The sequence below is a fragment of the Dinoponera quadriceps genome, unplaced genomic scaffold (assembly GCF_001313825.1).
Source record: "Dinoponera quadriceps isolate SergipeBrazil2010 unplaced genomic scaffold, ASM131382v1 scaffold8544, whole genome shotgun sequence".
In the NCBI taxonomy this organism is placed as follows: Eukaryota; Metazoa; Arthropoda; class Insecta; order Hymenoptera; family Formicidae; genus Dinoponera; species Dinoponera quadriceps.
This window is the reverse complement of record NW_014563549.1, coordinates 6,685-30,276: the sequence shown is the minus strand read 5'-3', so window position 1 is coordinate 30,276 and position 23,592 is coordinate 6,685. Positions and strand designations below refer to the sequence as shown.

The window sequence follows — 23,592 nt, the reverse complement described above, 5'->3', positions numbered from 1 at the left end:
GTGAACGGATGATTCGAACGGCGTTCGACGGATACCCTGAGACGAAGTTAATCGGGCTCGATCGGGCTGAAAAACGCGCACGGAAAGCATGGAAATCTCGGGTCGATACCTCGTGTCGATCGATAACATCACGGAGCTGATGAACCTGAGCGAGCCCGAGTACTTGAGAACGGTATGGGGCCCGAAATATCTGCCGCTGACGCTCGTGTTGCCGATCACCTTCGTGTACGTCGCGATCTTCGTCACCGGTGTGTTCGGCAACGTCGTCACCTGCATCGTCATCAGGCGTAACCCTGCCATGCAGACCGCCACGAATTATTATCTGTTCAACTTGGCGGTGTCCGACCTGCTTCTGTTGATTCTCGGTGAGTCGGCCGGATTTCTCGGACGGCGTCTTCCTGCCGGGATCAATCTCGCGATCTTGTGTTCCGCTGCAGCTCAGGATGTTTGACGGAATCTCGCGTCGTGAGTGATCAGGATCAGCGTAATTAAGATTAGCCTCTCTGGCGCTTTACTCGAGAGCGCGGATGCAATTCAATTTGTTCAAATGGATTCAATCTATTTGAGTAATTTTAATGCTGTTTTCGTCGCAAACTCGCAGTCGTGTAATTAAAATTGCAACACGTCTCACGCGTTTAACGCGAAAAGGTGTTCAAATTCGCCCGAGCGTTCAAGGAGTTGTAGCAGTATTCGTTGAACCGTGGCGTTCTATTGAATCTTTCTCGCAAAACGCTGTTTCATGGTATTTTCATAATCTTTTCCGGCTTGATATTCTCGATATTCTGACCGCAAAGTATTACGTGTGTAAATTAATTCGATTTTGCTACCAAACATCCAGATTTATATATCAGTGGAAGGTGTACAATTTTAATTATCGATATCATTTCTGTTATTACCAATAATTTTGCGCTATCTGTCGAATTCTATCGCGATTGAAACCTGGCCATTTTGAATTAATAAAATCGTCGATAGATTTTCGAACGTCTTCTGTTGTTTTCAAATGTGTGCTAATGAAGTAACGTTGCAACGGCCGAAACAGGTAAAAATGTGAAGGTCTGAAAAATAAGCCGAATACGACTTGCCAGTCCATATTAAAAATAGCTTCTTTTATTCCTTTCGCCACGTGGGGTCGAGCGTGAGGTCGAGCATATCATTTGTTGTCGTGGAGCACATCTTCTCGAAATCTTCTCGAAATCGCTACCATTTTTTTACAAGTTACATCACTCACTGCACCTCCACCAAGAGCCGAATAAATCACTTTTGTGGTTTCAGTAATATATGTTTGCACTTGAAGTACAAAACGAATGCAAACGAATTGCCGAATATGCATTTTATCGTGATAGCAATACAGTTCTTTCTTATTTTCTGAGATTATTATTGACCGTTCCGCGATTTTACATGATTTTTTGTAAATATATTTTTACATGATGTTTTGTAAATATAAGTGGCAGCTCTTTAAAACCATAGTTGAAAAATATTTAGATTTAAAGCTCGTTTTTTTAAATATACGAATAAAACCAAAGGCATCGAATTGATTTACACACGCGGAAAAAAAGTTTGATTGAATTTCGCCAGGCAGTGAACGAACCGAACGCATTTTAGTTGAAAGAAACAGAATTTCTGTTTATAAGAACCGAGTTTGGGTCATATCAATAACCAGAAATTCTGTTTCCTTTAACCAAAACGCGTTTGATTTGTTCATTGCAGGTAAATTCGACCAAACTCTTTTTCCCATGCACCTAACAAATCGATCAAATTACCACTGCGTAATCTCGTGTTCGATAAATGTTCCACCTGTAAAAGTACATCACGGCTCTGCGACGGATAACTTAGATATTTAAATGAATTACGGTACGTGTCGCTCGAAACATTCTTCCTCCTCGACAATTTTCTCTCCCTCCCGGCTTAATTCCGTGTTATACTCGGGCGCTCGATTTGTCGGCGAGTTGCTGCTGCTTCACACGGTCTGACTTATCTCATTTCGTTCTACTTGACACCGTCTACGTACGTCTAGCTAGAACAATATCCGCGGAAACGTGACTCCCGTTGGCATTCGATCCAGCAGTCTTAGCCTCCAATCAAGTTTCCCGCCGCGCTTTGTTTCGCGCCAGCCAGCCATTTCGCCCGCTCGCGTGAAAATTCGCATAATTCGCAATTACATTTTAACAAATATACCGCGCCGTTGTCATTTTCGATCGGCTCATCCGCGAGTTTCGTGCGAAAGAACGATCGTTATTTACGCGTGCAATTCGCTCGATCGCTCGAAACACGCACACCGAGTCTTCGATAGCGGCGAACAAAGAAAAGGCGTAGAAAGAAAGAAAGAAAAAGAAAATATGTTGCGTGTGAATAAAACACCGATGATAATAATAGCGAACGTTATATTCCGCGTGTGCGGTGCCGCGTTTGATTTTAGATACGTTCTCGCCATTGTTTCTGCCGCTTTGACCGTAATAATTATATGCGTAATGAGTTCGCATTAACCGGCGACGATTAATTTAATCAGCTGTGGATATTGTCGCGGTCAAAATGCCCGCGCCTTGGCCGCCCGAAGAATAGTGACATATGTCGCCGCGAAACAAAGTTACTGTAACCTAACTATTGCATTGTCTGCTCGCGCAAGCGATAATCATCGTCATAGTGAATCCACGCCACGTACGCGATAATGAAGGTATACGAAGCGCTCCGCGCTCTCTATTCATCGTCGGTTAATTGTTCGACTGAAGGGCGGCGTTGCGTGTCAAGGGATAATTTCCATATTTTTAATTTTCGCGATAACTTATGTACGTGGAGACGTCGTTCGTAAACAACAACGCGTGTAAACACACGGCGGTATTTTTCCTTGACGTTTAACGTGCCGGGCACACGCGCCGGATTTATCAAAGCATATTTCCCGGTGAATGAATAGATTATTTATCGCTCCCTATTGCGACAATGGAGATCGCAAACTGCAAGAACCTCGACCACTAGTGACCGTTTGAACGCTCGCTCTCGGGAGACCGATAATCGTATTTCTTCATCATCGTGCTCTCGGTAGAAAACTCTCGCGATTAATCAGATGGTATTTTCCCGGCGTGTGTTAGAGAGAGAAAACGTACACACGACACTTTTCAGCAGATCTCAGACGTCGGCATTTTGTCACGACGTGGCTTTTTCCCATCTGTAAATAAATATGTGCGCGAAATATCTTCGGTGTTAATATTTATCTTCCGCTCGCGTTTTTCATGATTCCGGCGTGTCGTCTTGAATAATCCGTCTGTCAGGATCACGGGCGTGATTAACGACGAAACGTTCGGATATCGCTCTGCGGGCAGCCGTGACTTAATGAATACGTAAATATAGCAAGGGGACGTTTAACCGTATACAATACTTTCTGATTTCTCTCGGGTAATGAAAGCACGTGAATATATTTTCGGGAAGAAAAAGATCATATGTGAAACTTGCCTATATATGATTATATATAATCACACATGTTCACAAAGAAAAAATATTGTTGCTTACAAATTTTATGCAAATACAATCGAAGTAAATGCTTCTAGCTGCTTGTGCTTCTGATAGCACATGATATCGACATTTGATTAAACGATATAACATAATTTTTTTTTCGTATAGACATATATGATCGTATATGTAGCCGCATATATAGGCAAAATTCATATATGATTTTATATAATTATATATAATCATGTATAATCATTTTCCCGGGTTTCTGGTCCCGCTTTTATCTCCATCAATTTTTAATCATGGGGAAAGTCTTGTCGCTTCCCATTTTCGTAATTTCCTTTAATTTTTGAATAAATCATTTTGTCACGCCATCGCCATGTGTACCGATATTTATATTTCACAAATTATGACGCTACGAGGTGCATCGTGGGATGAAGAACGAAAGCTCCACGTGTGTCAATTTTACAAATATGATTTTGCGATTAAACATCCGGATGACGCTTAACACATCGCTTAACACATCGTACGTTATTGCAAATAAATTATTAATATTATATCGAAAATTAATAATATGTAAAAATAATTGAGTAAACAATTGCTTTTATCCTCGGTAGCTGCAATTTTCGCAACGTATCTTACATTGCCGCATAAATTACGCCGATATTTCCAGCTTATGCATTTGCAGTACCGCCTTTAATAATAAGCGGAATCTGTGTCTGATAGGTTAACAGGAATGATTAACGACTGAACGGATATTGCAAGACCATTATTTAATGTTGTATAGACACACACGAGAATATCGCGAGATCAATATCGCTTACCACTTTCGCAAATATAATCCCTGAAATGTCTTACTGTAAGCGAATTTTTCAGTGGAGATATTTTCACTTTATAAATTCTGACACTAGGATATCCCTTAGCGATGAACGATCTCTGTCTGTCAAGAATTAATTGGCAAGGAAACATTTGGGATATGGATATCGAAAGATTATCACTCGATAAGAGTGCTCCAACGTAGTCGGAGCAAGATATCGTCTCCAGCCTTTGTGAAACGTCTGCGAGATTTAAGATACGCGTACGAAGCGATTCTTTTCTTCTTTGTCGCGCAATCGACGCTGATATTTTCATCTCATAATTGCCTGTGAGGTAATATCCATCCAATAAAGCACGAGAGATCGCGGATGAGTGATATAAATGTGTATTGCAATTAAAGTCACCCGGCAATATCGCTTGAATCTAATGTCCTTCGTTTCTTTTTTCATCGTCAAATGACGTCGAACGTTGTCTTTCACTCTCGAAAGACAGCAGCTGTTCTTCGAAGTTTCGAGCTCCCGGCTCGTACTTAATGCAACCGGCGTATCTCGCGGCTGTGCGCGATTGTTTGGTCTTACTTGACATGCCGTTTGCCTTCGTATATCGTAAATTTATCAATTATATGGCCAACGGCACGCCTGATCGATGTGAGCATTCTGCCTTCATTCTTTTGAATCGCACTCTCTTCGTCTCTTATTCTCTCCGTCATGAGTGAAAACGTTTGCGAAAAGTCATTTTATTTCTTCTCATTTTGCTCGTCGAGCGCATTAGCGATATTGATTAATAATATCTGTTATATGTTTAATAATTAATTATTATTTAAACATAAAATTTGATATTTTTTTTACCGTTTTTTTAAAATATTTTCTTTCCTTCTTACAAACGGAATCAGATAGTTCTCTCTCTCTTTCTCTCTCTCTCTTCCTTTTTCTCTTTCTTTATCTTTGTTATTTGTTTCTTCTTCGTAAACATGGAAAAGGTTACTACGACAAAGAATTTGAATTTTCGTGTCAAGTATTTGAATTAAACATTTTCCAGATTATATCGCGATATTATCAACGGGCTAATTTAAAGGAGGAAAACTTTTTTAATGATTCCGGGAACAGCAGTTAGAATGATATCTCTGGATAGCCGTCGCGGGGGGATTAAGAATCGGGTCATATGTAATTCGCGTATCTGCGCACCTTGGAATACGCAAATGCCGCGGAGGTTTCGTAACGACGGCAGAAAGTGGCGAGAGAAAAACGACTTCGCGAAAAGACTTGTTTCTCACCTAAATTCAAATGGTGTTCGCATATGTATATGTCGGATATTTGTGATCTAGCATTGTTAATAACGCTTGTTGGGCATGTTCGTTGGAACATTTCGTGCTTCTGGTATATAAGATGGTGTTTCGCATCTCCATTTCCCTTTTCCTTTTTTCTGAGAAATATAGTTTTCCCGCCTGTTTATTCTGCTGCTACTACTACTGTTTATAAATTGCAAAAATGTCTGTACTCAAAATTCTGCACCTCAATAAATTTCATATTTAAGAAGACCTTTGAGCAATCTATGCTCCATTGTTTCTAGATAATGCATTTGGGGTATCTGGAGCGCGTTATATATTACGTATCGTAGTTCCTTTTCGTCGATTATATTTCAGATTCTCAAGAAAACGTGCGGAAAAGTTAAGGCGCTGCGTACCCGATAGTATACTCCCTCGTGAGAAAAACTTCGATCTCACGATTGTAATATCGCGAGAAACTTCTTTTATTGCGGCAGCGTTTCCTGTGCGGGGGAAGGGAGAATTCTTAAAATTAAAACAATTAATTGAAAACTTAATTAAAAGACAACGGGAAAATATGTTTGTTCTGCGCCGGTAGAAAATTATAGTTAGTTTCGGCGCCAAACATATTTTATAGTAGCAACAACATGCATGTAAAATTATTATCATTGACGTTATAATAACTTTTATTAGAAAAATGGTTCCCCTGACTATTTTGATAGTTAAAGGGTACATTTAGCACCGAAACTAACTATAATTTTCTACCGGTATGTGCATACGCGAGAGGACATACAAATATCGTCTCTACTTCGTTCGTAGACACGATATTTCTCCTGTAATATCTCCCGGAAGCAATATTGAGTAGTATGAAAGAATACATAATGTAACCGACATGAACATCGGGTGCTTCGTTCATATCGTTAAATTTACAAGGAGAGTTACATTTATACTGTTGCACGGTTGCTGGTCCTTGAGCAACCTCCGTACGTTTCCCAACTTCCCAAGTACGAGCCTTTTGATGTGCGTTATTAACGATGTCCGATACGAACCTCATTAATGAGCCTACTGAAAGCCAATGTCTATGCGGGAACACGTCCTATCTCGCATGATTCGCGGATTCGTCACGTACTCGACGTTAACCGCGAGTTAATGGGTTTTGTGACGTTCGAAGTAGGGATAAAACGGACGACTCCGCTCCGTATGGTCGCCGATGCAATCCCGTTGGACCGCGCGATTAATTACCGATCTACTGCGATCTTGTAACGTAACGTTCGTTCGGGAGTATTTCCGGTGATTGAATGAAACCCGATGAGACCAGCATGTTCCTACGCAATCCGCACGGATTCGAACGTAAGGGATATTATTTGCTTTCATTTTTGCTTTCTTCCCCTTTTGTAATTCGGAGAATCGCTGAATTAGAACATTTCTTCCTCGAAGTACAATACGTATCAGGAATTCTCAGAGGGAACAAAGTTAAATAATTCGGGAAAGAAGTATTGAATGAAAGTACACGTGGCGCAGAAGAAGCTTGAAACGTTTTCAAATAAGAAGAAACTTCTAATGTATTACCGCCAATTAAAAATTTCCAGAACTTTGAACTTATCGCATCTTGAATTTTGTTCTCATTCGGAATCACAATTTTTTAACATCGTGGAATATACATAATTATTCTTCGCATGCTATATATAATAACATTCAACGAGAGTTTGTGGATTCTACACGTTTCTCGCGGTATTCTCGCTAAAGACTAACGATCGATAAAAAATGCGTCGCTAATGGTCGTTAATGGTCGTATATTTACATATCGTGCTTATACGGCGTACTAGAATTTAACTGAGGCTTTAACGGTACGACGTCGAATTATGGTCGATGAGAACCAATACTTTTACCGTCAAATCGTTGCGCAACTTTAAGATGCTGGATGCGTTTTAACGAAACTCGATATAATACAGGCATCGGGGTAAGTCGTTAAATAAAACGGCGCCTTCGCGCTATGTACCTTGCGTGATTTATGAAAGTGTTTTATATCTTTGCGACCCGTAAATATATCCCGGCAGGATATCAATGTGCGAAGCAAACATGAAATTTAGCTAACAGCGTTAAACAATGCATATTAAATAGGTATTATTTCGTGCGGCTCGCCGACGGTATTAGCTAGAAGCGCGGAAAATTATACCCCGACGAAAATAAACGTATTACCGCGCGCGTCTTACCGTATGCGTCGTATATTAATCTGCCGTATTAGATCCTTCCGTACGAATTGGCTTCATATTCTCTGCTAAACTATGCGAGAAGCGCCAAGATTAATATATATAATAGAAGAGAAAAACGTTATTGCGTTCCTCTTTACGATTTTTTAAATGGATCGTTCTACATTCGGAAGAATGGCGAAAGAGAAAGAGAGTTTCTCCACAATCTCGTTTCATACAAATAATTTCAAGACACGATTCATGTGTGATAATCCTGTTTAGCGTATTAAAGCGTTCACTGTTTATAAACATTATCGCAAAATCGATACCCGACGTTTCGTGTACGTGAGACAATCTAAGGTTACACATCAATCATCACAAAAATAACGTAAATCTGGAGATATCATTTTGTGGCTGGCATGCAAGAAAAGAAAATATAAGAAGCATTTGCATATGCGCTGTGTCGCCGAGCACACAAATAACGCTTATGAAAGCCGGTTTATGAAATAATTTGCGGTGACGGGTAATCGCTGCACCGCTCGTGTAAACACGATTAATATCGAAAATTCATTCGTTCGGCTGTTGTCGCGCGTGAAAAAGCGTGCTGTGAAGCTTCCACCCTACACCCTGCGGCATCCAGATTTTTCTTTTCTTTACCTTCTTCTTGTTTTTTTTTTTCAACGTTTCGGATAGTAATGATGACGCCGAATAGATACGTTCGTCTTTAAATCTTAAATTGGAACAAACTCCATTTCTCATACGTTTTATTTTGTGAAAATTTTGACGGTTGCTACACACGCCGATATATAAATCAGTTACGAGGCAGACAGATGTAACTAAAGCGTAAATCCTTGGTGGGAGTTTCGAGAACTTATCTCCGCGCGCACATCTCGAAATTAAAGTCGGTGCGGCCATATATTTCGAGCGGCGAAAGTGATTCATATGGGTGATTTATATTTATTTCTTCAAAGCGCAAACTGCGTAACGCGGATTATTCTGATATTACGCACGGCAATTAATGATCGATCGTAAAGGGGCTCTCTTTGCGCAAATCACATCGTAACAATCGGATCTCTGATCTCCCGTCAGCTCGCGTTTCGTTTATGCGCGTTTCATCGTGATCATTTATAATTATACTTGTCCACTTGCTGGCCTTTAGTGAACAATCTAATGTCGCTTAGGCGCTTTGCTTTCGTGTTACTCTGTAGTTCTCCGTTTGTAACTTGCGGATAGTCCGTACGCTCTTTGTAACCTCGACGAATGTAATTGATGCACCACCAAAGAAAGGCCCATAAGACAAATGCAACGTCGAACGTTGGCGCAATCAATTATTTCGTCGGTTCCTTTCAGCTATGTTTGAGCTTTGCTGGGAATGCGACATTGCTTTTTGCAAAATTGTAACCTCGAGCTGAATAGAAATGGAACCTGAATTAAACATTAAACAATCCCTTCTCATTGATAATCTCGTTATGTTTGTCGGTGCGTCCGTGTCCGCAAATTTGTGGGCAAGGTTGTTACGTGCGACGGTTGAATCGGAGCTGATTAAAGTAAAATTAATCCGCGATTTACATACGCACAATTGACATTTTCTCTATTTTTGCAGGACTGCCGAATGAATTGAGCGTGTTTTGGCAGCAGTATCCATGGAAGCTCGGAGTGGGCTTATGCAAAATACGAGCGTACGTCTCAGAGATGTGAGTTCAGGCTGCGGATATATTATTAAACAAAACCGAACGGAACGTATGTAAAAATAGAGAAACGGGATCAGTAATTTAATATTATAGCATATATCTGAAATTGTAGATTTCAACGCGTAAGATAATCCTTAATTTAGAATTATGATTGGTAAAGATTAGTTTTGCACAGTTTCAATAAACTGTGATATTTATTCTTCTTTTTTTGCAATAAACGGAGAACGATGTGAGAAAAAGTTATACGTGCTTTTTTTGTAACTTTTCCCGGAGAATTTGTTGACTTAATCAGTTTTCTTCTACAGTCAATATAAAATTTAATAATTTGTTTATAACAATTTGTTGCAAATTGATTTTTGTTTAGCCATGGGCTTTAATGAGTTAATCCAATACACATGGTATTCTGTTTTATAAACGCTCTATATAATAATAGCTTTCATTACGAAATCTTATTTATTCTATAGTAAGCAAGAGTTGCGATTTTGATAAAAATAATTTCGAAGAAATTCGTAGATACAGCTCGACAAAGTGATAAAAAAAATCAACCGTTGCTCTCTTCTATTTAAAACGACTTTGAGAAATGTTTCCCGGGTTATTACCAAGACTATTCTGACTCTGATTTTCGGATTCAGCATGTGAAATTGTACAAAAGGTGTATCCAACAATCCTTGCGTGCTCTCTAAATAGTTTGAAATGCATACCCTTCTTAGTGTTTTCGTATTTTATGTTTTCGTTGCGCACGAATTGTGAGTCGACAGCAATGAAAAAGCACGAGCGCGCGAAATACAAATGGGTATGTTAGTTATAAGATACGTCGCATTTTATTGCGGACAATTAAGCTCAAAAGTGTACGAGAAAAGGACGAGCAGGTACATATATATATGCTAAAGTAACGGTGGAATAAATTAGCATATTCCACGAAGAAGTCTCAAAGCTGTTAAATAAAAGTAGTTATCCCCGAAACGTATTTCATTACTTTGCATTTAGGTTACATGTAAGACTTTCGTTTCGCAACTTTAAAGAGAGATTGAGGAAGAGAATAACGAGAACTTGATACGCTGCAATTATGCTTATAAAAAGTGCGAACTCGCTTTAAAAGAATCTTCTACCGGGGAGCTTCTTGCGTTTTTCATTGTCGCGAAGCTATTTCTGTCGCGAGAGAGAAGCTGAGCGCGACGGTAAAATTTAGAAACGCGTATCAGTCGTGAACCGCAAGAACCCACGGAAACTCGCGGAAAGCGAGAACAAAGACGTCTGATGCGAGCACGTCGCGAGACACTCGCTATTGATTAACGATATTCCCGTTTTCAAGATGCTGACGAACTTCACGAACACCTCGCGCGATATAATCAGTTTGTATATTTTTTCAAGGTCGTCTTACGTGTCGGTGTTAACAATAGTGGTGTTCTCGCTGGAGAGGTACCTAGCGATATGCCACCCCCTACATTTGTACGCGATGAGCGGCCTGAAACGACCTGTACGATTCATCCTAGGCGCTTGGCTGCTGGCACTCATCTTCGCTCTGCCTTTCGCCGTTTACACCACCGTCAATTACGTCGAGTACCCGCCAAGTGAGTGCGTCTCTGCGTTAATAGCCGATATATACTCTCGGCCGAAGAGTACTCGTGATAAGCGATATAAGTGCTATAAATGGGATTTTCCGCGAGGATTGATTTAAGTACCAATGGCGTGACACACACATACACGCGCGCGCCCGCGTGCCCGAAAGATTCGTAATGACCCACCGGTGGTTCAATAATAATCGGAGTCGGTGATTCCAAGAGGATCGTTTAAAGATCTGTTGTCATACACATAAACTAGAAAAGAAATGTCTAATATTCTATACTATACTTTATTTGTGTGTGTGTTTTGAAATAATTATAATTATATATAATAATTTAAAGAAATAATTGTACATAATAATAATTAATAATAAAAATATTTAGTTTTAGTTTTATTTTCGAAAAATTTCTAAATTATCGACCATTATATTGTTTCCTATAAGTATATTATTCGATTATTTAATAATCGTCGCTTTCTTAAAAGTTTAGCGATAAACGTTTGCGTTTTAAGAAATGTCAAACATGTAAGAAGGTAAGTAAACGAATGGAATTGGCTCTTGGCGAAGGATTAGTTTGCCGTTTCCGCTACTCTATCAAAGGAGTAAGCCGGTGACGATTTGTTGACGTCTAGAAATTATTTGAGGAAGAACGCTGAGTAATTTCACGAATACAACGAGCTCGCCGTCCACGTATAATTATGGCAAGCCTATTTATTCATTATGAATACACTCACTTTAATTAAGGTTGCGTTTTACTTAACTTTGCAGATCTCGTTAATTCACTATCGGTTTCTCCGGTAAGCAAGCAGACTTAATTAAAAAAAAGAAAAGTAATTTTAAGTAGATTGTCGCAAAATGTTTAATTATGTCAATTGAGTTCAGTTATTATCTGTATAGAAAAATTAATCAGAGAGAGAAAGAGAGAGAGAGAGTGAATGTTAAATTAAATAAAGATTAGCATAAAAAGCAATAACAATTTCCGCGGTTTTAAGTTTCTTGTAAAAGCAATGCTTAACTTTGAATCCAAAAAATATTCATATCTGAGTTTAAACCATTAATGATTCGCGCTGTTACCACTGTCTTTCATCTAATAATCAATATTCAAGGCAATGTTTTGGGATACTGTACTGTCGCAATGATTGAAGTTATCGCGAAGTCTCAAGGGGTGACAGACAAAGTAATCGGGATCGATGTACGCTGAGATAAAGATAAAGGGCGAAACGTCTCTTAAGACAGCCTTCTAATGAAAGAAAAGTACTTAATCATTAATTATAGTGCGAAATCTTTCCGAGGAAATTTGTGCAATCTGTGTGAGAAAATGACAGTAAAAATAAAAAAAAAAGAAAACAGAGAAAAATACTCTTCACAGAGAATTCGTGCGCTCATATCTTGCGATGCCGCGAACGAAACAATTATTTCGTCGGGACCGTTCCTACCGTGAATGAACATTTGAATGAACACTGGAATAAATATTGAGCTTCGTATATTGAGGAAATTGCTTCTTCGGTATTGAGCCACGATGGCGCGTGACGTGGAGCATTTCTGCGACTGCATTTCTGTAAATATGTACCAAATGGATCGTTTTGCAATAGATTTTCGATCGCGCATCAGTGCGAGATCGGTATCTCTAGTTTACTTCACGACACCACATGCATTTTACAATTCTTGCGTGGCAAAAAGCTGAATTAGGAAAAATCGATGAGAATTCGCTTTGCATGAATATGAACCCTCCGCGGCCGCGCAATCGGAGGTCTTAAATTGCTGAAATCCATTTTTGCCTTTTATTTCGCCTATATTCGTCTGCATTTAAGTAAATTTAATTCCGATAAACGAACGACGTTTTAACCGGATCTACGTCACGTTCAAAGCTGCTTATCCTGCTTCTTACCGCAGGCGAGCCGCGAATTAACAGAACTTAATTAAAGCACGCCGAAGCGGATATTTCTTTCCACTTTGTTTTCTTTCTCTCTCTCTCTCTCTCTCTCTCTCTCGTCGTTATATGTTGCATCGCCGCTAAGAAGGACCTCCGAAAGAAGAGAAAAATGAAACGAATCGAGAGAGAGAGAGAGAGAGAGAGAGAGAGAAAGAGGGAGAAATCGATGAGGGGAACATATTTCGCGAGATTACGGATTCCGAGACATGTCGTGCGCGCAACAACTTCATAATATCGGACGCGGGTGCAGTTCGGAAATTCAATGAGAAACGGGCGCGGCGTATGACGATAATACTAATGCGCGCATGCATCTGCAATTACATCGCACGTAGAGGAAACCACGGTAGCGGGTATCAAGGTGACGATAACGCTTGTTATTGTGAGTCGCGGGAGGACAACGCCCGAGATCCGCGAGATTCGCGGCTGTCATCGGGACGCATCGCGCGAGAAAAAATTTACCCGCGCGCGGGGAATACGCAAAGGCGAGAAGTGCGTTTAACCGCCTCCCTGCACGGAGAATTTTGCGAACGTGATTTGCGCGCGATTTTCGCACTAACGGGGGCGGCTTTGCTCCCATTATAATTCGTCTGAATGACGCCAATAAATCTGCGTCATATTGCGTTAATGCCGCGCGATTGCGAGCGTCACTTGATAGTGACGCGACTGTTGGAACATAAAAGCGGTGAAAAAATCATGGTGATCGATGATGATGCGCGGAACACATCGTTCTAAATGCGGCCTCGGCATACATTCCGCTCCGGTAACATTTAGCGCGCATTTTCGCGCAAATTGCGCGAAAGGCGTGTTACCACTGCAGCCAGCGTTCGCCGAGTGCAACGTGCATTATATACAGTACATATATGGGATTTAATTTTCATCACGAACTTCACTAATATGCCGGAGCAAGTCCGACTTAAATTACAACGATTCATAATCCTAATGTCGCGCCTGATGTGCGCCGTTACGCGCACGTCACGGCGCGTTTATATGTTAATTTCGCGTTTTGCACCCAACGTAATCAGAAGACAGTTGGACGTAAAATGCAAAGTGAAGCGGGCGGTAATGAATTTTTTACGCAATTCACAGCGAGGTGATTAAAAAAACTTTCTCTGCCCCCCCCCCCCCTCTCTCTCTCTCTCTCTCTTTCTCTTTTTCTCTCCTTATTTTGGGATAAACCTCGAACTCGAACTTGCACACAGTCGTGGGTGTTCGAGTGAAATTCATTAAAAAAATTTTTGCCGATAACTCCTTTGTCGACATTTTTTGCGGAATATTTATATATTTTGCGAATTTCGCCGCGTGACAACTTTTTCAATCTCCGCTGTGTACTACCCATGTGATCATAAAATGTACGAATTATTGGGTAAAATTGCATATTCGGCAGAATCGCGGATAAAGTTATAAATATATTTCACACATAGCGCACAAGCGGATAAGTACTATCCAAATGCGGATTAATCGGTTAGAAAATGTAACAGAACCCTCGTGCCGATGGGATCTAAAGCTTTCAATCTGACAACTGCAATATGCAGCTGAAATTCCATTTGCGGTGGAATTTATATTTCGATAAATTTGATTAATAAAGCTAGGACATTCCGTCAGATCCGTCGGATTCAAAAATTACATTAATAACACTGACTTGTCGGCCACAAACTCTTTTAATTAACCGTAAAAACCCGTGCGAAACGCGAGATCTACAAAAAGATAGAAGATAAAAAGAAGATATCGTTGTCTGTTCAAAGTTCACTTTTTGTCGAAACCACGAATATTTTCATTTAAACGCATCGTCGTGTAATTTCGTTCACACGTTTGCTCGTCGAGCACTCGTAGCGCGTGAAGCTCTCTTACTATACAATGACAACTCGACGTCACTTCGATAAATCGGCACGTTACATATTTCGCGAGAGAAGACCCCATCAATTTTTCTCGAACAGCTCGTTCGTTGTAAAGCTTACGTTATAAGGACAAGAACGATTTCAACGTTGGAAGTTAAGAAGTATTCCTCGCATTTGTTCCCAGGATCTGGCCGCTATTCCGAAGAGTCGGCGATGTGTGCCATGCTCCTGCCCAACATGCCCAAGTTCCCGCTTTACGAGCTCAGTTGCCTCATATTCTTCCTCGTGCCGATGCTGTCCATAGCAGTGCTTTACGTGAGAATGGGCCTCCGAATACAAAGCAACGGCCTCGGTCGCAGCATCGAGGGTTCCGTTCACGGAGAAACGAGGCAGGCTCAATCTCGAAAAGCCATCATCCGAATGCTCAGTAAATTTCCGTCTTTTCGGATTAGGCGTACAGATACGCACACACAGACACCAATGGGCGCACCGACCGTCCACGCAACTCATAACGCGTCCTATCGAATTTATCGCACTGCTCGACGACATTTTTATTTCGATCACACTTCGTTTTATACCCTCCCAGACTGGCAACATTTTATTTTATATCGTTGTGCGTTATAAATAGAACATAATGGAGTTTTTTTTATCACCGCTGACTCGTTTCTTTGTTGCTGTTGTTCACAGAATGAAATTATATGAAATTAAACGGTCGATTTTTTTTTGAAGACTCATCGCGAAGATGGTGGTTGAATTATTCTTCAAACAAAATAGTGCTTCCAAACCACATGGCATTTCAATCACCTTAAGTAGTCAATATCAGTCACCTTAAAAGTGATGTTTATTAAATTAACCGTGTAATAATAATAATTTATAATTGATTGCGTTATAGAAAGACAAATTGGATAATCGAAGTTTCGCGATTGGGAAATTCGAAAACTTTCTGCGGGAATAAATTAATCAAAATTCCCCGACGAAGCGTGTTCTGATTTAACAACATACGGATGTTTCGTTGTAATCTCTTCCTCTTATGTTTCGTCTACGGCTTTACATTGACGCGCAATATTTCAAAAGTTTAACAAACTAGTGCAGGAATTACATTTTGCAAGAGTAGCGTACATTTTCGCTACACGAGAACAGTTATTACAGGTACGTCAAAATTCCACGATGTAACCGCGTGATTTTCATTCCCTCGAGCGCGCGCGCTACGTGGAGATGATGTTGAAGTTTCCTCGAATAATGTGACGGCGTGATTTTAGACAACTCCCAAGCCGAAGTCGTTTGCCGAATTAGCCCGATGTCAAGGCAGTCTCACAGACTCATCTCTGACGAAAAAGTCTTCCCCTTATCTTTGCTAATTACACGTGTCTGATTGCTAACAATTGCACTGATGTAATTTGATAAGATTTTAAAAAGTTTTGCTCCCTCGTTATAATTTATTGCAGAAAAGCAATATTGTCATGGCGCCCGCTGCACGAAAGAATCTTTCTCGTCGCACAGTCGGTGCGCACGTGTGTACACAGAGAAAGGTGTTTTACTTTAAAACGCGCCCGCTGGAGGGATGAAAGTCCCGCTGACCGTATGTAAAAAGGGATCTCGCTCAAGTCCTGGGTTTCCAATTTCTCGCTGAACACGTCGAAGAAAAAGTTCGACTCGTCGGGGGAATAAATCCGTGCATTAAAAAACGAATACCAAATTTCCGCGCAGACGTGTACACGTTATGTGAAAACGATGAATGGCGCGTGCGAAATATATAAATGGAATGTTTGGCAATTTTTAATATATACTTCACTTTTATTAGCTAAGAACTCGCAACATTGTTTTGTCGGCGACACCAAGTTACCCTCGATTCAATTTTTGAATTTGCCGAATCTATTAGGAGTATAACCAAGTTTTCGCCAAAAGTTTCGTTTTTCATTAAAATTCTTCTGTTAATGCAGAAGAAACGATACGATCGTTTTAATAATATTTGCCCTCCGCATCTACTACCTTTTGCTGTCTTTCAGGAAGCATACGGATGCCGCGGCAGTGATTGTCTCGTCTTTTGATGCGATAAAGTCGACCCATTTTCTGGCATCTGTTTCATTTCGAAAGTGTATGTCGGAGATGCTGTGCTGCATCGACCGGAATAAGTGGTAATCAGACAGCGCGATGTCTGGAGAGTACGTTGAATGGAGCTTCCCATTCGAAATCATACAATTACATTATCCCATTATCACATTCTGTTATCACAGTTATGTTATCTCTCCTTAACTAAATACATAATGCAAAGATGTTCTTTTTTGGCATTCACTTGGATTGAATAGAAAATATAGTCGTCGAGCAGCGAACTGTCATATTATCGTTGTAATACATATTAGCCGATCTTACTAACAGAACAACAATTAGCTTCAAAAGTCTCAATACGCCGTTGTCAACATCATCTAAAGTCAGCGGCGGCAACTTAGTTATACTCCTAATAGTTTTTTGAACATCAGCCAGAGTTAACCCGGCACTTACAATCCGTAGGGAAATATTCTCCTTCTGCATAAGTGACCATCAATTATCGCGACAATCGGCATCGTTATCTCTTTGCATTCGCTCTTGTAAAACGCCGCGCTGAATGTCGCCCCGCGAAGATAGCATCGATTAATCATCGAGTCGGCTCGATTTCGCATTCTCTTAGCCGCGAAGATAGCCCGGTTAAAACCTGTAAAGTTCTGTGTGTCGACATAAATTCGCTGATTCACGACGGCTGCATAATATCGCGCCGTCGACGTATTCAAACGCGCACGCGACGCATACAATATATTTAGCATGCAAATCTTCGCGAGCCTGTCAGCGCTTCTCCGTTTCATTTGTCAATCCCTCTCCCGCTGCGTCGCGCGCGCTCATCTCTCGTCGCAAATTCTCTCGTTAATTATACAGTCTTTAATCTTGCCGTTGCGCGCTTCTCTTCTTGTATTTTGTTTGGAACAATTTGGGAAATATACGCCCGGGATATAAATTAAACTGCGCGACGTTTTATCGAAGATGTTTTACGTTATTTTCGAAGTACCGGCCCGGGCAGTTTGTACTTTTTATTACGCGAATATATTACCATAATCGATACACAAGGAATGAAACGGTATTTCCATAGCATTTGCATTCGTAATAGGTGGCCATATATTACAGAACAGTTGCAATCGATGGACTTGTATTGCATGCGACAGTTTTACACGTGGAGTACATAAATATGTACAGGTATGTCGAGTTTCTTTAGAGATTCTCCGCAAATTTTTTCGTCTGATAATGATTTTGGGATCTTTTACTGAAATATCCGCCGAAAGGTGTTTGCACTTTTTCATTGATTTTAAACGAATCTCACTTCGTTAAGAATTTCACTCAAGTTGCCTAACAAATTACGGTCGGAAACCCCATTTGTTTTCAATATAAACCGCCCACGCACACATACACGCACGAAGGACAGTGTTGTGACAGATACATTTTTTTTTAAGTAACTAGATACTGAGAGGGAAATGTAAGTAGATATATATATAAATATAAATATGAAGTAAATAATTAGATACATGTACTATGAGAATACGTACTTCATGAAATGTATCTAGATATGGATCTCACAGTAAATGTATCTACATTTAGTTATTTACCTCAAACTTATATCTGTATCTATGAATTGCAAATCTTTTAGCTAAAGCTCTCCTCACATATTTTTTACATATCTCTTGTTTTAAATCATGCCATACGTTTTTAACACAATTGGACATGTTAACTTAACGTGCCATAATTTAATTTAACGCGTTAATTTAACACGATTAAATGTTTTAAATGACGTAAGCTAAATCGGCGAAAAACAAGGAAGAAAAAGCTTCAGCCAAATGTGTTTTAGACGTTTGTGCGTGTAAAAATAACACACTTAGACTTACGGTGTATCTACTTACATTTCCCTTTCAGTATCTGCATCTATATCTATATCTAGTTACATAAAAAAATCTAATATCTGTCACAACACTGACAAAAGGTTCGAGCCTTTTTTTATCATTTTGTTATAATCCTCCTGTCGACACTCTTTACCTTGTTCCTTTATGCCCGAAGCGACAATGAAACGGCTGTGTGAAAGATACCGATGCCTTCATTCCACAGGTGCGGTCGTGATAACATTTTTTATCTGCTGGGCGCCCTTTCACGCTCAGCGGCTGTTGTACGTGTATCAGGTGTCGGCTTTCGGCGACATTAATGAATGGCTGTATCCTTTGGGCGGTTGCCTATATTACTTCAGCACCACCGTAAACCCGATCCTGTACAACGTGATGAGTGCGAAATACAGGCTGGCGTTCAAGAAAACGCTATACTGCACGCCGGCGAGTCCCTCCATCACGAGGGACGACCTCAGCAGTATGAAGGACAGCACGGTATGCGGCTGCGGATCCAGAAGAGGATCCCAGGTGGTTCGTGTAAGAAGTGTACATTATCAACGTAGTATTAGGTAAGCGTACATGCATCAATTTACTTTCTTTTATGGATAATAAGCGTCAGTACCAACGATATTGCATTTCACTAAGGAAATGCTCGAATTTTCTGCGAGTTCTTTTTACACTGCATCGCGTATACCGCGAAAAATTTTCGAGACGCTCCTCACAGATGAACTAATTTTGATATTTCTGAACTGTCGCTCATTTTTTTATTTTATTTGTTGGTTTCACAAAAAGTGGATTCATGATAAATTGTTGATTAAAGATTTAATTAAATTTCTGTTAGCTATTATTCTTGAAACTCGATTGAGGATTTACATTCAGATCGTTCTGAATCCGCGTCTTCGATAATTACTAATTACACGTTACATCAAACTCTGTGGAACATCTTGTAAAACGTACGATCTTTGTTGCTTAAAAATGTTAATTTCAAGCGATGTTCTTTCTTAGCTGAGTGCGATTTCCACTCGGCAAAGATAAGGATTTGCGGCGATCTAGAAGTAAGCCCTTTGATTCACCGGCGCTTTTTAATTTCCAATGTCTAATAACTTCGTAACTATAATTAATTCCCTGAAATTGAGACGAGGCTGATGATTTTCTCCAATCAGATGCAATGTGCCGCATGCGAACGAGGTCCTCCGTTCGCCGGCGAAATTGCGTTACGACGACGAGGACGACGAGAATCAAGGCTTGAAGGAGAAGTCCTGCGACATCCTGGTTCCCGATATCACGATCGTCACTGAGCCGCAGGATCCGCGGAGATCTTCGCTTGTCGTGCACTCGAGTAACGGCAGGACCAAATGTCGATCGACCGAGAAAGCGGACGGCGCACCACCGACGGCGAACGAGACGTGTATCTGATCCTCGACTTATCCTGCTGTCGGATGGAAGGATCATTACGGCGTCGGAAGGGTCGCACGCGCCCTCAGACTCGACAAGAAGCTGACGTGCCGATTGTGTATGCGCGACGAGGATGACGGATTAACGCACTCGCCCGTGAATTGCCCCACACCGAAAACCCATCATCGGAGAAGAAGATGCCGTAGTTTCCTCCCCAAAGGACACATCTGTCGCCGGGAGAAGAAACCGGGGCCTCCCATGGAGAGTCGCGTTTGAGTGACGCCCGTCGGGTGGAGTCGCCAAGTGTCAGTGAGTAAACTGAAGAAAGTAAACTGAAGAAGTCGGTGCCATTGAAAAGGGTCCGAAAGTGCTTAGCGAGGGGCTGAAACATTTAACACTTTTTTGTCATCGTAGCTGACGTGAATTGCACAAGCTCGCGCTCGCAACTGTGTCCTGACTCCGGTTAGCGCTTTTCCCCCCGCAAACTGCGAGCTGAAGAAATTCGCCGAGAGTTATGGCTATAGCACGCAGAAAAACATAAGCAGTAAGGTGTAAACAGTAAACAGTAATTAGTCGATTACAGTCGATTATTGTTCGAGCGTAAAGAGAATAATTCACTGCGATTGGTCAATTTCCTTACTGCTTGAGGGGATTCTGACCGAACGATCGAGCGAAATTTCGTATGTTTATATACGGTAAACCGTAACGTCAACATTTAATTAAATCAAACTATATTTTTCTTGGTGTAATCGATATACCCCGTTTGCGGCGCAAGTTGACATGCTTGACATCTTCCGAGATAAAGTCGATTTCTTTTAAAAAATTCATTTTCAATTTTTTTAAATTAAAAAAATTTACTTTTAAACCTTTTAATATATATTTTTTCCCGTTACCGGAGGATTGTACTTTCAAATTATACCAAAGATAGGCACAAAATGCCGTGTAGAAGAGAACGAAAAAATAAAATGCAAAAAGTTTGCCAACTACCCCCGGTCTCCCCTACCAACAAATTTGCGGTAAAACAGGAAGATTCCAGGATGCCCTTAAGTCTTACTGCTCGCGTTTTAGTATGCAGCATGGCCCTTACTCATCATGACGTCATACGTGCACTGCACAAGTCCAAGTGTTATCTTTACACGCATAAACGTCTAAAAATGACACATTTGACTGAAGTTCTTTTCACATGTTTCTTATCGCTTTAGATTACGTTATTTAAAACGTCGTTTAATTATATTAAATTATAAGTTAACGCGTTCGGTCGTGTTAAATGACGTGATTTAAAACAGCAAGAAATGTGTAAGGAGAGCCTCAGCTGAAATAACACACTTGGATTTGCAGCGTGCGCGTGATCATTCAGTGAAGATTTCGCGAAGTTAATCAGACTCCGCATCGATTTAGACGGCTACTGTTACCACGCGCGCTTTTGAAGAGATAATACGAATAATTGAGATTCTTATCGATTCTTATCGAGTGTGCGAACATAGCGCGTGATCGTGTGTGCTACCGTTATGAACGGAGGTTCACAGCAAACAAATAATCTCTCTCAGCAATCGCGGAACGACGAGATCAGAGAAAGAGAGAGATATCTTCGCGAATTTATGGAATTGTGAGCGATTTCCTTCTCATGTTCGGCGTCGTTCCATGGAACCACGCGCTGACCTGCAGGGAAGGTAAACGCGATAATGAAATGTGAAGACGAGAGTAGAGGTACGCGAGAGGTTCCCTTTGGAAAATTCTCGATGCGTGGTAAAAAGGGATGATACTTATCGGATAGCCGTCGGCTTATCTCGTCGACGAAACGACGATGTACACCGAAAATCCCCTCTGGACTCTCATCCGACTACCGTTTATCTCTCGTAAGCACTCGCACCTATGTGTGTAACGATCAAAGCGGACTACCTCACGAAAGCGGATCGAGCTTTCGGTAAGATCAACAAACCGAAGTCTCGCGCGACTGAGGTGCAGTTCCCTCGAGAAAAAATTGCACATCGCGCGTCTCTCTACCGGCGAGAGAGCTCGTTGCGCTTGTAACTTCGTGTTTTGAAAGGAAAAAAAAAACGAAAGGAAGAAAAATATTCGCGCATACGTGTGCTGTCGTTCGTGTACGTGTATGCGTGTGTGTACATAGTCGCGCGTATCGCGCGTATCTCCCGTATAAACCGCGGGGACGGGCCACGTGTCGGAGAAAAGAGGTTTCATAATGTATTCGTATAGGAGATTACCCGCGTTCGCGGGATTCGACAACGGCGAGGAATATCTTGAGGGAATGCCAGTAAGAAAAATTACTTTTCGCAGAGGACGTCGTGTCGCAGGTATAAAATGAGAGGCGTGTTAAGAATTCAAATCCCGCCAGCCGAACGGAGAAATGGAGGGAGTGTGAAGGAAAAAATGAGAGAGAGAGAGAGAGAGAGAGTAGAGACATAAAATCGGAGTCGCGACGCTGCACGGTTCGCCGGGGGCTTTATTGTAATCGGGGGATTTTCATTTCCAGGGACATTCCGGATGAAATGAACTGTCGCTGAGATGTATCGATTATCGACGTACGGTTATAAGCTCGTTCCCTCGCTCGCTAGCTCGTGCTCGTATGAATCCGCGATCCGGAGAGCACGGGCTTTCGTGTTTTTTAACAGTCTCGCTCATTCGAGCGAGCGGCACAAACACAGGGTCGATTGAAATCCTTGCGCGGGAAAAGGCGGACCCGCTGCGAGTGTCGGTCGCGGTTCAAACGCAATTATATCCCGATTTAACAATCTGTACATTGTGAATGTGTAATAAGATATATTCTGATAAATTAAATGTCGCTTTCCTACAGCAGTCGTATCGTGTTTATCTGCTTGATTCGCAAACAACATCCTGTTCATAATGTCATCTATTTTAAGACGAGATCCCGTTCGATAGCTTTATGGCAAATGCAACGCGGCGTACTGTGACGATACGAGTCGTTAACAAGTTAGCTTTCGCGCGCAATTCATTACTGATATTACAGTTTTCATTCAAACATGCCGCAGAGAAAGTTCTAACCCGATAGCGACGATGCGGAGCTAAAGCTACAGAGTGAAACATGGAATTGCAGGATTCACATCTGGAGCATTTAATTTAATGATATTACTCTTTGCCGGGGGAAGCAATGATAAAAATTACACGGGCCCTCAGCAAACGTTGTTAAATAATAAATAAGAACTGTGCATTATCCTATTTTCAAATAAAATTAACGTTTCAAACACACATCCGCAATCGTACGTCAGATTTGTTTTTCCCCGAGGTACTAATTTCCCCCGAATTTCTATGTCTGAGCGCGGCTTGAAAATTTAGGATTATCCTTGTGGAATAATCCTAAATTACAATACGTTCCGGTAATTCTGAAATACATGTAATCATGAAAACTTGCGCCTGTCGAGCTCGCTGTTTGAATTAGTTAAGTTTAACGAAATTTGCAGAATTGTTGTGGAGCCAAAATTTCGGCTTTTGCCGAAGGTTCCATCACAGAAAGCCAATACACGGCCCGAAGCTTGTTACTTGCAAACATCGCGGTAGCATTGTCCTTTGTTTCGCGAAACCAGCTCCAATTGAA

The 23,592-nt window shown here is 41.0% G+C and overlaps 1 protein-coding gene across 1 annotated transcript; it reads left to right on the top strand.

Moving 5' to 3' along the window:
• Window positions 1-21,909, top strand: LOC106751205 (neuropeptides capa receptor-like). Its single transcript, XM_014632035.1, has 6 exons — window positions 1-365; window positions 9,314-9,404; window positions 10,773-10,972; window positions 14,915-15,157; window positions 18,853-19,195; window positions 19,790-21,909. The coding sequence occupies exons 1-6, from the start codon at window positions 89-91 to the stop codon at window positions 20,040-20,042; spliced, it is 1,407 nt and encodes a 468-aa protein (XP_014487521.1). The 5' UTR covers window positions 1-88; the 3' UTR covers window positions 20,043-21,909.
• Window positions 21,910-23,592: the final 1,683 nt, after the last annotated feature.

What these genes read in the sequence shown, in the direction of transcription:
- LOC106751205 (XM_014632035.1), top strand. Translation starts at nt 89, where the DNA reads ATGGAAATCTCGGGTCGATACCTCGTGTCGATCGATAACATCACGGAG. An exon ending in CCTGCTTCTGTTGATTCTCG is followed by an intron (nt 366 to 9,313) that starts GTGAGTCGGCCG and finishes CTATTTTTGCAG; the next exon opens with GACTGCCGAATGAATTGAGC. An exon ending in AGCCATCATCCGAATGCTCA is followed by an intron (nt 15,158 to 18,852) that starts GTAAATTTCCGT and finishes TTCATTCCACAG; the next exon opens with GTGCGGTCGTGATAACATTT.